This window comes from Heteronotia binoei, chromosome 9 (genome assembly GCF_032191835.1).
Source record: "Heteronotia binoei isolate CCM8104 ecotype False Entrance Well chromosome 9, APGP_CSIRO_Hbin_v1, whole genome shotgun sequence".
Classification (NCBI taxonomy): domain Eukaryota; kingdom Metazoa; phylum Chordata; class Lepidosauria; order Squamata; family Gekkonidae; genus Heteronotia; species Heteronotia binoei.
The window spans coordinates 101,075,754-101,089,896 of NC_083231.1; the positions used below are offsets into that span (position 1 = coordinate 101,075,754).

The window sequence follows — 14,143 nt, forward strand, 5'->3', positions numbered from 1 at the left end:
ACAGGGCACAATCAGTCTTCTGGCTGGGCTGGACACATCGGAGAGGGGGTGTTGCCTGGTGAGAGCCCTCTCATAGCTACGGGCCTGGCCTAACCAACCTCACAGGAGGAGGCAGTGGGGGGGGGGGGTTGTTTAAAAAGGTGCCTGTACACTGATTTCTATTAACTCCCTCATCAGTCTTGAAAGAGCTCTCCCCAAAATGGTGCTGGTACTCAGTACTGGTGAGTATCACTATTTTTTATTTTTATTTTTTTAAAACCCTGAGAGAATCATGTCCACTGCCATGAACTTTTTGGAGGAAGGTTGGGATTAAAAAGTACTAAATAAGCAACACATTTTATAATGTGTATAATATGTATAAGAACAAGGCACAGTCATCTTTTGGAATCAGCTGCCAAACTGATTAGCATCCGTCATGCTAGTGTTAACAGTTATATAAACCCATTGGTTTCTTGAGGTATTGACTTCAAAGTCAAGCTGAAGCCGATTGTGCTATGGCAGCGAGACTTAATTACAAGGGAGATCTGAAACTTGGTTTGGGTTTTGACTGGAGCTCCAGGCCAAAAATATCCCACAAAATCAAAAGAAGACCTTGTCATCTGATGCCAACTCAGCACCCTTCCAATGAAAAAAGAGAAGGACAGACCAGAATATACCGCTTTTTCACTTCAGCATTTTAACAAGTGCCCTGTTCACTTCAAGGTGTGATGGCTGCATAGTGTGTGCATGCTTTTTGCATTTTGTGGCCCTCATCAGTTGTGTGCTTATGATCAAAATGGGGAAATGCCCAAGGTGACAATGTAGAGTTATTACCAATGCATGCATCTTCACTAAGGACTGGTTTCAGTAAGCAATCTGAATGACATTCTGCAAGGACTGTCTGTGCAATTTATCTATGAAAGATGACCAGTGTTCCCTCTGAACTAAGTTAGTGTGAGCTAGCTCACAGTTTTTTAGCCTCCAGCTCACCCATTTTTGTCTTAGCTCAAGAAAAATGGTCCCAGAGCAAACTAATTTATGCAGTAGCTCACAACGAAGCTGAATTTTTGCTTACAAGACTCCACAGTTTATAGGGAATATTGAAGATGAACAGGGCTTTTTTTGGAGAAAAAGCCCAGCAGGAACTCATTTGCATATTAAGCCACACCCCAATGCCAAGCCAGCCAAAACTGCATTCTGCTCAAGAAAAGCCCTGAAGATGATGGTAGTTTAGGATAAATAGAAAGAAATGGAAGGTGGGGGAGTGCAAGCAGGAGGGGATGGTTTAGACAGGGGTCCCCAGCATGGTGCCTGTGGGAGCCATGTGATGGCTGACTACTTTCCTGGTGCCTAACAAGTGTTTTTTAGGAAGTGAGTGGGGCTAGCTGACGGCTCCTGCTCAGGAAGGCTTCTGATTGGCCACTGGAGATTTCACTGGCCATGCAAATTAAAATAACTGCCACCACAGTGTTGGTTTTGTTCTCTCCCTCCCCCATTTCTCAGCGCAATTTTAAAAATTTTGTGGTCCTCTACATTTGGGCTACCTCTGTGTGTGTGAGGGTTCACCTCTGAAGACAGCCATTCTATGGTTGGGCCTACCACCCTGTGTCAGAATTCCAAAGGGACTCACAAGTTCGGAAAGGTTGGAGACTGCTGGTTAAAGATATTTTGCTGCCACAAAAAAGGTACACACATTGTCTTCTCCGCCATTCTTGTCAGCTGGACCTCAGAACCGAACTAGACACGACAGTGTTCTTGTTTGACATTTGACGTCAGTTCACTTACTGAGTTGCAGAACCAAAAGGGAACTGAAAGCATTTAAAGAGATCGTGTCTCTTTAATGCCTTGTAGCCTGACCCAAATAAAAGTTGAATAATATCTGTTTGTATTCAGCTGTGGCTATTTTGGTAGCTGAATCATATTATCCAATCTGTATTTGGCTGAATAAATAAATATTTGTCTTGGTATATACTGAATGCACACCCTAGCTGCAACAATTTCAGCACTTGATAAGGTAGGGAAGGGAAACAAAAGCTCATCAGCTTACTACACTGTGGACCTGGTCTAGGGTTGCCAAGTCTCACTCAACAAATATCTGGGGACTTTTGGAGTGGAGCCAGGAGACTTGGGGGGGGGGTGGAGCCAGGAAACTTTTGTATGTCATTTCCTGTGATGTCACTTCCTCTTCAAAGGTCAAGTGATATCGCTTCCTGGTCAAGATCAGGCCCTTGTGGCATTTTAAAATTACTTCAAAATGGCTGCCACAAGGACACCAGCATTTCTAGTCTGGCCTTCAATCAGGTCCCTGCAGAACCATCACAGCGGATCAGACTGGACACAGCCAGATGCTATGCAAAGAGTTCCAAATAAAAATAATGATTTGCTAATCCAGTTTATTGTCATGGGACTGTTGCAAACTGATATAACATTCAGTTAAACGTGACACGATAAAAGTATTCATATTAATGATTTGTAATGAGCACTCACTTAAGTCTGAAATGTTTCAAAATTACAATTTAATGTACAACAGAATACACAAGTTCTGGCACATTACAAAGTCAGAAGTATTCGGAATGCTTCCTTATTCGTTATCCTTGAATCTAATCAATCCATGAATCATTTAAGTTTAACTGGAGCAGATAAAACAGATTTAGCTCTATTGATATTTTGGTAAATGAAATAGGTTTTTTGCTCACAAATGTGATCCTGTGTACACTGGTGATGGGGAACATGTTGACCTAGTTAGTTTTAACTTGCATGTGGTTGAGGTCTGGTGAATGCTGGACTCGATGTTTCTCATGTTGCAGAAAACATTGTGACTTTTTATTTTCATTCCTCAGCATCACCAAGAAACCATTTTTTTTTGTTTTGACTGTGAATTCTGGATAAAGTGTCTGGGATGCTGCAGAAATAAATGAGAAAAGCTTAAGCAAAAATTGTGTATGAAGTGACAAAGAAGAGTGAAAGTGTAGATGAAGAAGAGAGATAGAGAGGGAAAGAGAGAGCAGCTAATGCTTAAAAGCTGTGCACACATGCTCACATTTTTACAGATAAATCTTTTCAATATGCTTTTCTTGTACCCCAACTTTTTAATATTGCTGCAAGCATTTGAAATGGAACAGTTCTCTGTCTGCTTGGGAGGGCAAAGCAGATGAAGCCAAGAGAATATACCTTCTTTTATGTAGTGCCCATACCCCTGGCTGTCCACACCTTCTCACAAGCTTTATATGTGGCACACACATATGGAGTAAGTTCTATTGAAGTTAATGGGATTTATTTTTTAGCAAGTGATCAGAGGATCAGCACACATATTGTAGTCTCTCTTGCTGTAATTATGGACTGTACTACATATGACTGGGCCATCGCTGTACATTCACATATCTGTAAATTCACTGATAAAATGGGGGAAGATTTTTTTAGTTATTACATTGAATAGAGCATGTGAGTATGATGGTTCCCTGCTTCCTTTCTCCCCCCCTCCCCCCCTTAGCCAAGTTTGTTGTTGTTGTTCAGTCACACAGTCGAGTCTGACTCTTTGTGACCCCATGGACAAAGTCATGTCAGGCCCTCCTGTCTTCCACCATCCTCCGAAGTCTGCTGAAATTTGTATTAGTTACATCAATAACGCTGTCCAGCTGTCTTATCTTTTGCCGTCCCCTTCTTCTTTTGCCTTCTGTCTTTCCCAGCATCAGGATCTTCTCCAGTTAGTGCTCCCTTCTCATTTGGTGGCCAAAGTATTTCAGCTTCAGCATCTGGCGTTCCAGGGAACTGTCTGGGTTGATTTCCCTTAGGACTGAATGATTTGATCTTTTTGCAGTCTAAGGGTCTCTCAAGATTCTTCTCCAGCACCACAGCTCAAAAGCATCTATTCTTCTGCACTCGGCCTTATGGTTCAGCTCTCACAGCCATACATTACTACTGGGAATACCATTGCTTTGACTTAAACTACTGGGGTGGGGGGACAGACAGAAGAATAAAGAAGATAAACACAGAAATCAGATTGATTATATACTCTGCAGTCAAATATGGAGAAGCTCCTTACAGTCAGCAAAAGCAAGACCTGGAGTTGACTGCAGCTCAGATCATGAGCTACTCATTGTAAAATTCAGGCTTAAACTGAAGAAAACTGGGGAAGCCATTAGGCCATTCAGGTTTGACCTTGATCACATCCCTTATGACATTGTACAGAAGGCAGCAATCAGCACCATCCCAAAGAAAAAGAAATGCAATAAAGCAAAGTGGCTGTCTGATGAGGCTTTACAAATAGCTGAGGAAAGAAGGAAAGCAAAAGGCAAAGGTGAAAAGGGAAGATTAGATATTTTCTGACTGATCCTAGGATACTGAGGAACCGCTAAACTCTTCATTGGTGTATGTGATAATGGCACAGGAGAGGCTGATGTTAATTCATAACATATAAACTGTCACTTCTTAGGTAAACAGGGATAAGCTTGTCTGTTGCAAACTTATGAAACTCTTTGGGGGCCAGAACATAAACACAGGTTCTAGTTGTTGTTCTTTAACACTTGATAGGGATAACCCCCCTTTCCTAAGAGCTATTTGCCTCAGGTTAGGACTACCAGTTTCACTTTCGTCTTTCAGGATCCTCCTTGATCCTACACTTTTCTCCTTCTCTCTTCCTAACTACCACTCTCAATTGCCTCAGGTCAACAGTAGAATTCCTCTTGAATTCCCTGTAAGTCACAGTTCTCAAACTGGTACCATGCATCAGTAGTTAGCTGTCCGTTACAGTGCGCCAGAACAGGTATCTTCCATACCTTTCCCTATCATCTGTCACCATCTCCATTGACTGAAACAGAGTTAGGCTGGGTTGTTCTATGAAACACCCAAAAACATTTTTGCTGACAGAACTTGTCACAGTTTGTGTGATAATTGTATCCTTAGAATACTTTTGACTCTATTATTTATATTTTATGTTACAAAATTTATACCCTTAGCGTCAGGTTGTGAAAGGCATATGTACATTTGTGTATCAAGCAAAATCTGGAGAATAGCTGATAGCTAGTCAAGAGACACATTAACTAAAATTCTCCTTGGATTTTTTAAAATAATAGCTAAACATGGGATGGTGCAAAAATATCCCAGAACCAAAGGGACATGCCAAACCACTATGCCACCACCGAGACATCATTCCCAGAAGTCAAGCCATTTTTAGCTGTTGAGGAGCCTTCCTTTAAACTACCCGTCAGCTGTTGCCCCCTGCATGTAACTGCATTCCAGTATGGGAAAATGCACATTTGGGGCAGGGTGACCCTTTGGTACTATTCCAATTCAGACTGAGGCCTGCGTTGCCTCAGCAAAACCAGCATCCCACTTGATATGTATGAAAGCAACCCTGTCCCTTGAGACACCAAAATGCTCTCAAAGATCCATTTCCTAAGGAAAATCCTGAGCATGCCTGTTTGCATTTTACAGAAGATCTTGGGCTGCTTATAAGAACACTTTGGATCCCTTGTAGGTGGTGTCCTGTTCTAAGTGTAGCACCACATTTCCAAAAGTCCACTGCACAGCAAAGATGAACCAAAGCTGGGAGAAAGCACTCCAAACCACAGCAGCCACATGGTTTGCCTACTGAGAAATGTTCTTAGTCTTATCAAAACTCTTCATTTTCCTTTAAATACCTGGGATATTCTCTCAAGCAGGAGCTTCCCAGCTCATCTCCATGTTTTCTTTTAGTCATAATTGTAAAGATACAGGTCAATTTTTCAGTGGATACTATTGTCGGGGTTATCTTAGGGCCAAACTACACATTATGTTCTTCGGCAAATTGGGTTGAAGTTCCCCAGACCTGACTTGCTTTCCCTGAAGTCACACAACACCTGTGGCAAAAGGCTTTTTTAAGATCCCCAGGAGCCCACTTCTGCTCAGAACTGTAGCCTGAGAACAAGAGAGGCTCCTGCCCTCCCAACTATGCCATTTTCCCAAGCCAAAAACAGCCCCTGTACGTAGTTCCAAAATTATGCAGATAACTCTCAGCAGAAGCTGTTTTAGCCTTGGGAAATGTCACGGAAGGGAAGTGAGGAGCCCTTTCCTCCCCATATGTCACAGTTCTGAGCAGAACTGGGCTCTTGGGGACTTCTGAAATGCCTTTGCCCACAGCTGTTGTTTGACTTGAGGAAGTGAGGCCAATCTGGGGAGCTCCAACTAACTTGCCAAAAAGGTAACATATAGCTTAACCCTTGGAGACATAAATGCACACTGCTAGCATTAGAGTACCCATGGCTCCATATTGGACCAGTGTGAAAAAGATCCCAGGTTTACTCCATGCCATTTTAACTGAAAGGATCTCAGGTAGAAGAAGAGTTGGTTTTATACTCCGCCCTTCATGACTTGAAGGAGTCTTGGAGTGGTTTACAATCTCAAGATTTTCTCAGGATGGGAAAAACCTTTCTTTGTCTGAGATGCTAGAGAACCTCTGAGGGTAATAGCTTGGTGGAGCGATTGTCTAATAAATGAAATTAAATATACATACTGTGTTGGATCCAACTCTGGGACTTTGTCCCATTTTCTGCTGGGTAGAATGACAGAGAGAGAAGCTCTCTGTTTCTTTTTTGAACTCTCTTAAGACTCACCTACATTGATAGAGCTAAAAATACAAGAAAGTCACTCTCCATTTCCTGCAACAAAGCCACAATTTGTGAGGAGAGAAGGGAGTTTTAATTGGAGAGAGGGGAATGATATGACCACAGATGAAAGGGTCATGAAATCCTGTATGCATAAAACCCCTAAGCCAGCCCCTGCTTATGAAAGTATATTATCAAAACTATTAGCAAACTTCACCAAATAACCATGATAACTTTTACATGCAATGCTAAGTGGAAGAGATGAGTCTCAAAATTATATACGACCATATTCAGGCATCATTTTGTATATTTAAGCTGCATTTTTTCCACTGCTCCTCCCTCCATTGTCTATAAATACTTCATTTTGCTGATGGTAAGCAATTTAGTGAGAAAATTAGGGCGGGAATGAAAGGAAAAAGTGGAATGGGTTTTGTACTCATGTACTAAATGAAGCCTGAGAGAGATGACTGTGAGGGGAAACCAAGTGTCAGTTAATTCTTATTGCCCAAAATCAAGTTTGCCATTTTTGAAGGAGGGTCCAATGTTCAGGCAGAATAACATGAAAAAGAACATGGAGGCACCACTAAAAGAGGCAGCTCCATTGAAAATTCCATCTTTCCTTTACACAAAGGATAGTCATTGTAGCTTATGTTCCTTTTGCTGTTGCGCATTATTTTCTCCCAGGGGTGGAATTCTAGCAGGAGCTCCTTTGCATATTAGGCCACACACCCATGATGTAACCAATCCTCCAAGAGCTTACAACAGGGGTGTGTGGTCTAATATGCAAAGGAGCTCCTGTTAGAATTTCACCCATTTTCTCCAGGTTCAAATGAACCCAATTTCTACTGGTTCAAGTGAAGTTGTCCTATGCCAAATCAAGCCAATGATTCTTCTAGTTTAGCATCCTCCACTTTAACAGGTAGCAGCTCTCCAGGGTCTTTCCCAACACCTATAACCTGGAGATGCCCAGTGATTAAACCTGGGACTTTCTGTGTTAAGGGTACTAAGACTCAATGTAAAAGCATTGGATTTTTCATGCAGGCAGTCCAAGCATCTCTAGTTAAAAGGTTCAGTTAGGAGGTGATGTGAAACCTCCTAAGACCAGTCTGGGTAGGCAACACTGACCATGGTGAACCAGTGGCCTGATGGTAAGCAGCTTTGTGGGTCCGTGTGTGTATGCTCTACCACTGAGGCCCAGTTCAGTTTTGGTGTGGAAAAGGGGAAGGGGAATAAAAAACTGCATCCAATGCCTCCCATCTTACTTTTGTGTGTGTGTGTGTAGTTTCAGGGCTGCTCACAATCAGCTACTTTTAAAAAAATGATTTTTGACAATCAGTGAAGCAATCTTGGAGACAACCATATTTGCTAAATATCACTAAGAGAAAATGCTCTTTAGAATGAGGGCACTGTCCCTAACCTTTGTTTGTCATCAGTGGGCATAGTTACATTGAAAAATCTGATTGGCTGCATGCTTATCTCAATATCCCTAGCAAAAGATGGTCAGTAATTTAAAAATATGATACCAAAGCGCAAGCAGCAAGAGTGGCAAAGATATTTAAAAGGCATCAAGGAAGGTAAAGATGAGCAAATGTTCTTAGTTTATTTCTCTTTAGTATTTATTTATCTTTGTCCATAGTTGTGGTTTTCTGCAGCTGCCTCTTGAACATGTATATGAACATATGAAGCTGCCTTATCTGAATCAGACCCTTGGTCCATCAAAGTCAGTATTGTCTACTTAGACTGGCAGCGGCTCTCCAGGGTCTCAAGCTGAGATTTTTCACACCAATTTGCCTGGACCCTTTTTTGGAGATGCCAGGGATTGAACCTGGGACCTTCAGCTTACCAAGCAGATGCTCTGCCACTGAGCTACCGTCCCTCCCCCAACTCTTGGTTTTGTCGTTTTCTGCATATTGTGCATTTTTAAAAGAACATTTAATTTATAAAGTATGTAATATGTGCCACAATGTGAATCATACATATAAATTACAATGTTTGTGCACCAATATATACAGACTTGAAAAACACATACATTTTTATAGAAATGATGCAGTGTGGGAAAACAGATAATAGTCCCAGAGTGAAGATTCACAAGTTCAATTCACCCAGGAGAGCAAAATCAAAACTGGGATTTTTCAAGTGGAAAATAGATCTAAGTGGGCAGCCTTGTTGGTCTGAAGTAGTAGAACCAAATAGGAGTCAAGTTGCACCTTTAAGACCAACTTAGTTTTATTCAGAACATAAGCTTTTGTGTGCTCTCTAAGCACACTTCATCAGATGAGGAATCGTCTGATGAAGTGTGCTTAGAGCACACAAAAGCTTACATTCTGAATAAAACTAAGCTGGTCTTAAAGGTGCAACTTGACTCCTATTTTTTCCAAGTGGAAAATGATAGTGATGAGAAACCTGAAGTTACCTTTAATGGGACACAGTGGAGGCGGAGTGCGGAATGTGTGTTTTGCTGTAGGGCAAATGTTCTTTTTTCCCATTTTTTACATGTCTTTAAAAAACCTAATGAAGTGGCGACATGTTCTTTGATGGGAGAAAATGTTCGCAAAACACACACGCGCACGCACACACATCCCATTTGGGCTCAGGACCAGTCCCAATATCATTACAGACAGTGATTCTTTACCTTGGCTAGCAGAAGCCCTGCTGTTCTTTGTAACATGTATTTCTGCCCTTGAAGTCTCCTACTGCTTGGGCTGAAGCAACACCCAGTACTTGGATGCTTTATTTAGTAGAGGCATCTCGTCTATTAAGGATTTGCATGGCCTTGTGATTAAAAGAGTGGCTGAAAACTACTGCCAACCATAATTGGACTGGTTGGTACTTAGAATCCATAAATTTGGCCCAAGGTACTAATTGTTGCGCTTTGAAAAGCAACAACACTGCAAGTCTTACAAAAGATCTTTGTTAGCACAGCATGCAAACTGTCTGTTCCACTTCTTTATTATTACTTCCCTTAAGCTTCTTGAAATTGATTCTTCCCCCACCCCCAACTTTCCTTCTTCCAACGTATTTATGGTACAGCCTGGGACTGTTCTTTCGACAGTTTCAACACACTAGCTTTGTTGTATTGTCTAGTCTCCGTGGCCTAGTTCCAGGGCTTTTTTTGTAGCAGGAACTCCTTTGCATATTAGGCCACACACCCCTGATGTAGCCAATCCTCCAAGAGCTTACAGGGCTCTTAGCATGGGGCTTACTGTAAGCTCTTGGAGGATTGGCTACATCAAGGGTATGTGGCTTTATATGCAAAGGAGTTCTTGCTACAATAAAAGCCCTGCCTAGTTCTAAAAGAAAGCCACAATTAAAAAAAAAATTAAAAAAAACTTTGAGATTTTTTAAAAAAAACTTTGAGAATATAAGAGCGGGAGATTGATTTGCTTTTTTCCAGTGTGAACAGAAGAACCCTTCCCTTCTATCTACAGCATTTCAAAAACAGCTGTCTGCATCCAGTTGCACCAGTCTGGTAAGGGGAGTTTACAGTGATGATATCAAGGCCCAGTTACACATTCTTCATGATGTCTGTGAAAAAGCAGAATTCCTCCCCAATGATGATCCTCACTGAATGCCAGTATAAGCCCCCGCAGGCTGTGCTTGGCCACCATGTAAAGCAGGAATTAGGCTATGCCAACTTAATCATCAATTTGAATAAGACAAAGTACAGGTTGATTTGCAGCTGCTAATACCATAAAGGATTTTTATACTGGCTTCTATCCAAGAACATATTCCCGAAGATCTAAAGGCACTTAGGTTTTCTTAGCCCTGACATGGATTGCCCAGGCTAGCCTGATCTTGTTAAATTTCAGAAGCTATGCAGGGTCAGCTTTTGTTAGTACTTGAATGGGACACCACCAAGGAAGCCCAGAGTTGCTGCACAGAGGCACATAATGACAACTCTGAATGTCACGTGAATGTATGAAGTTTCCTTATACTGAACCAGACTCTTGGTTCATCAAGGTCAGTATTGTCTCCTCAGACTAGTAGCAGCTCTCTGGGGTCATGCAGAGGTCTTTCACATCACCTGCTACCAGGATGTGGTCACACACACTAAATAATGCACTTTCGATCCACTTTCAGTGCACTTTTCAACTGGATTTTGCAGGTTCACACAGTAAAATCCAGTTAGAAAGCGCACTGAAAGTGCATTTTTTAGTGTGTGATCACAGCCCCAGATCCTTTTCGCTGGAGATTTCAAGGAATGAATATCTCTTGTCTTGAAAAGCCTATAGGGTTGCCATAAGTCAGCTGCGACTTGATACAAAAAACAGTTTTCTTATGAGGAGGCAGCAATTTCTACTGATTCCCCCGTCCCACTGAGCCTCTTGAAATTTTGTTCCTGAGAGTGTCAGTGAACCCACAGGAACAGCACAGAGGTAATGTGGATTCTACAACAAAAGGGGCATTTGGTAGAAATTGACCCCACCAGAGTTTCTTACGAGGTTTACAGCGGCCTCATGGAGATGTGATTTGGATTGGGTCCGTGATGCAGGGGAAGAAGTGATTTAACTCTTATCTCCCAATGTGGTTCACCCATTGAAAAGGCCCCCTCCCCCCTATTATTAACACTGGAATGAAGAAGAATTGCAGATTGATAGCCCACCCTTCTCTCTGAATCAGAGCAGCTTACAATCGCCTATATCTTCTCCCCCCATAACAGACACCCTGTGAGGTGGGTGGGACTGAGAGGGCTCTGACAGCAGCTGCCCTTTCAAGGACAACTTCTGCCAGAGCTATGGCTGACCCAGGGCCATTCCAGCAGGTGCAAGTGGAGAAGTGGGGAATCAAATCCGGTTCTCCCAGATAAGAGTCCACGCACTTAACCACTACACCAAACTGGCTCTCAGTTTGGAAGAAACAAGGCAAAGAGGGAATCTTTGTTTTTCACCCCCTTTCAATGGTAGCAGCAATGTGGAGGAGTCAGATTGGATCAATGAATTGGTACATGGGAGATGTTCTGAAGCTCCTACCTCTCCTTTGGACCATGGCTATAATCTACTGCCCATTCAAGGATGCTAAGAAGGTCATTTCACAGTTCCTCCAGCATCTTGCCTGTTTTGACAAAGGGAAGCTGGAAATAGTTGGGAATTAATGTTTAAACACAATCACATATATATCTAATGCAGCCATCAAACAAAAATGGGAATGTGCTTTAGAACTCTGTGAAGCATCCCTTCCATACTAGTAAAAAGCTGTCATAGTTTTCCCCCAGATTATACTGTTGTGTCTTTTGTTTACAAGCTACAGTTTGTATTATTTTCCACTGATTTATTTGGAACTCTCCAAATCACTGGAGTCATTGGAATCACTGGAGCTTCCGGACTTAGTAGAACTGCTAGAATTGGTAGAACTGCTAGAGTCACTGGAGTTGCTAGAATCACTAGTGTCACTTGAATCACTGGATCTGCTTGACTCACTGGAACTGCTGGAGTTACTACTGGACTCATTAGATTCACTGGAAATGCTGGACTCACTGGCGCTACTGGTCTCTGTAGATTCACTGGAACTGCTGGATTCATTGGATTCACTGGAGCTGCTGGACTCACTGGATTCACTGGAACTGCTGGAGTCACTGGAGCTACTGGTTTCTGAAGATTCACTGGAACTGCTGGATTCATTGGACTCACTGGAGCTGCTGGACTCACTGGATTCACTGGAGCTGCTGGATTCACTGGAGCTGCTGGACTCACTGGATTCACTGGAGCTGCTGGACTCACTAGATTCACTGGAACTGCTGGATTCACTGGAGCTACTGGACTCACTAGATTCATTGGAACTGCTGGATTCACTGGACTCACTGGAACTGCTGGACTCACTAGATTCACTGGAACTACTGGATTCACTGGAGCTACTAGACCCTGTAGATTCACTGGAACTGCTGGACTCACTAGATTCACTGGAACTTCTGGATTCACTGGAGCTACTGGACCCTGTAGATTCACTGGAACTTCTGGGCTCCCTAGATTCATTGGACTTGCTGGACTCACTGGAACGGCTCTGGTCCTCTGCCTGCTGACTAGAATCAGAGTGATCAGAGTTACCTGGATCATCTCCTTGCATGCCTTCTTCATTGAAATAGTAGCTGTCAAAATGATGGTGATGATCATTATACAGGGTGTCAGTGTTTTCTCTTGCCTTAACGTTATGGGTGGCATGGAATTCCTCAGTGTCCTGTTTGATAAAGCCTTCTGTTGTTGACACCAGACCATGAACGGTGGATCTCTCTCTCCAAAGAGTGATGCCTTTTTGGTCTATGCTGCTGCTCTTTTTAAGAAGTTCTGCATGATGGTTAACAGCTTTCCCTGTCAGGGACTCAGCATCTGCAGCCCCCCTTTGGTTTGCATGATGCTGATGACTGTGTTTGGTCTGTCCAAGGCCAATGTCCTCATGGAACAACTGCCTGTCAGTTTCATGCTGGTAGGTTCCTTGGAGACGGATAGGGCCAGCTGTGGACATTTCTTTGCCATATCCTCTGGTGAGGTTATGAAATATCTTCCCGTTTTGATTACCATCATTTCCAGCCGATTGGTTCCCCTTCTTATGAACCGAGGTGATCTTTAATACTCCTTTACTGGTATTAATAGAATTAATGTCTTCATAGCTGCTTCTGATTGGAACTTCACTCCTTCTGATCTGTCACAAAGGTACAACATTTTAAAAGAGGATTTTATTCAACTTAAAAAGAATATAGGCATTTTTTAAAGCAAAAAAAGGGAGGGGCTCAATTTAATTTCTACAATCTGTCATTAATACCTGGAGAAGGGCTTTCTAGGTTGTTTCCCCACCCCGCATGGAACTCACTCCCACAAGACGTGAGAACGGTCACTTCCCTGAAGACCTAACCTTTCCAGAAGCTAGAACAATAAGGCATGGTGTGACAAGCGTCGCGAATAATTAGAATTTTATATTTTATTCGTATTATGCTATTTGACTTACTTTTAATATACTCCAGTGACTTTCACTTATTTTTAAACTGCACATTTATTGTACCTTATTAGCTTTGTATTGATTTTATTGTATTGTACTAAACTGTAAACTTCTTTGGTGACTTTGGTTGATGGGCAGTATGTGAATATATCATGTGAAACTAAATATTCTTCCTTTCTTTGATGATAACATTTCTGGAGAAGTCTACATCAGCTGTTACATTCTACGCCGAATTATGTACTAGTCAGTTAATGTTTTTGTCAGCATTATCATATTGCCTTCTTATGTTTTCTGTTGCTCATTGTTTATGCAAATACAAGAACTGGTTCCTGAGATTCTAAGCCTGCATTCCTGAGAACATTTTCCCAATCGAATAAATTGGGACTTACTTCTGCATAGACCACCTTAGGCTCACGCCCCAGTTTTGTACTAACCATCTAGTTTTTATTGTTACCAGCTTATAGGGCAGTCCTTAGCAGAGCTATGCCCATCAATAAACTGAAAAAAGTTATAATTCCACTTATGATGGTCTTCTAGAAAGTGTTCCCATAAATAGCCCAGTATACCTTCGGGGTTAGGTACTAATAATGGCCAGACCCTGATCTACAACAACCCAGTTACAAGGATGCATTTGGCTGGATATGGGTCAGACTAAT

At 42.1% G+C, this 14,143-nt stretch overlaps 1 protein-coding gene across 1 annotated transcript; it reads right to left on the reverse strand.

Annotated features, from left to right (window-relative positions):
- Nucleotides 1–11,828: 11,828 nt before the first annotated feature.
- Nucleotides 11,829–12,726, reverse strand: LOC132577604 (dentin sialophosphoprotein-like). The gene has a single exon (XM_060247391.1). It carries the CDS (start codon nucleotides 12,618–12,620, stop codon nucleotides 11,829–11,831), a length of 792 nt encoding a protein of 263 aa, XP_060103374.1. The 5' UTR covers nucleotides 12,621–12,726.
- Nucleotides 12,727–14,143: the final 1,417 nt, after the last annotated feature.

Excerpts from the sequence above, each read along its gene's own strand:
- LOC132577604 (XM_060247391.1), bottom strand. The coding sequence starts at position 12,620 with ATGCAAGGAGATGATCCAGGTAACTCTGATCACTCTGATTCTAGTCAG.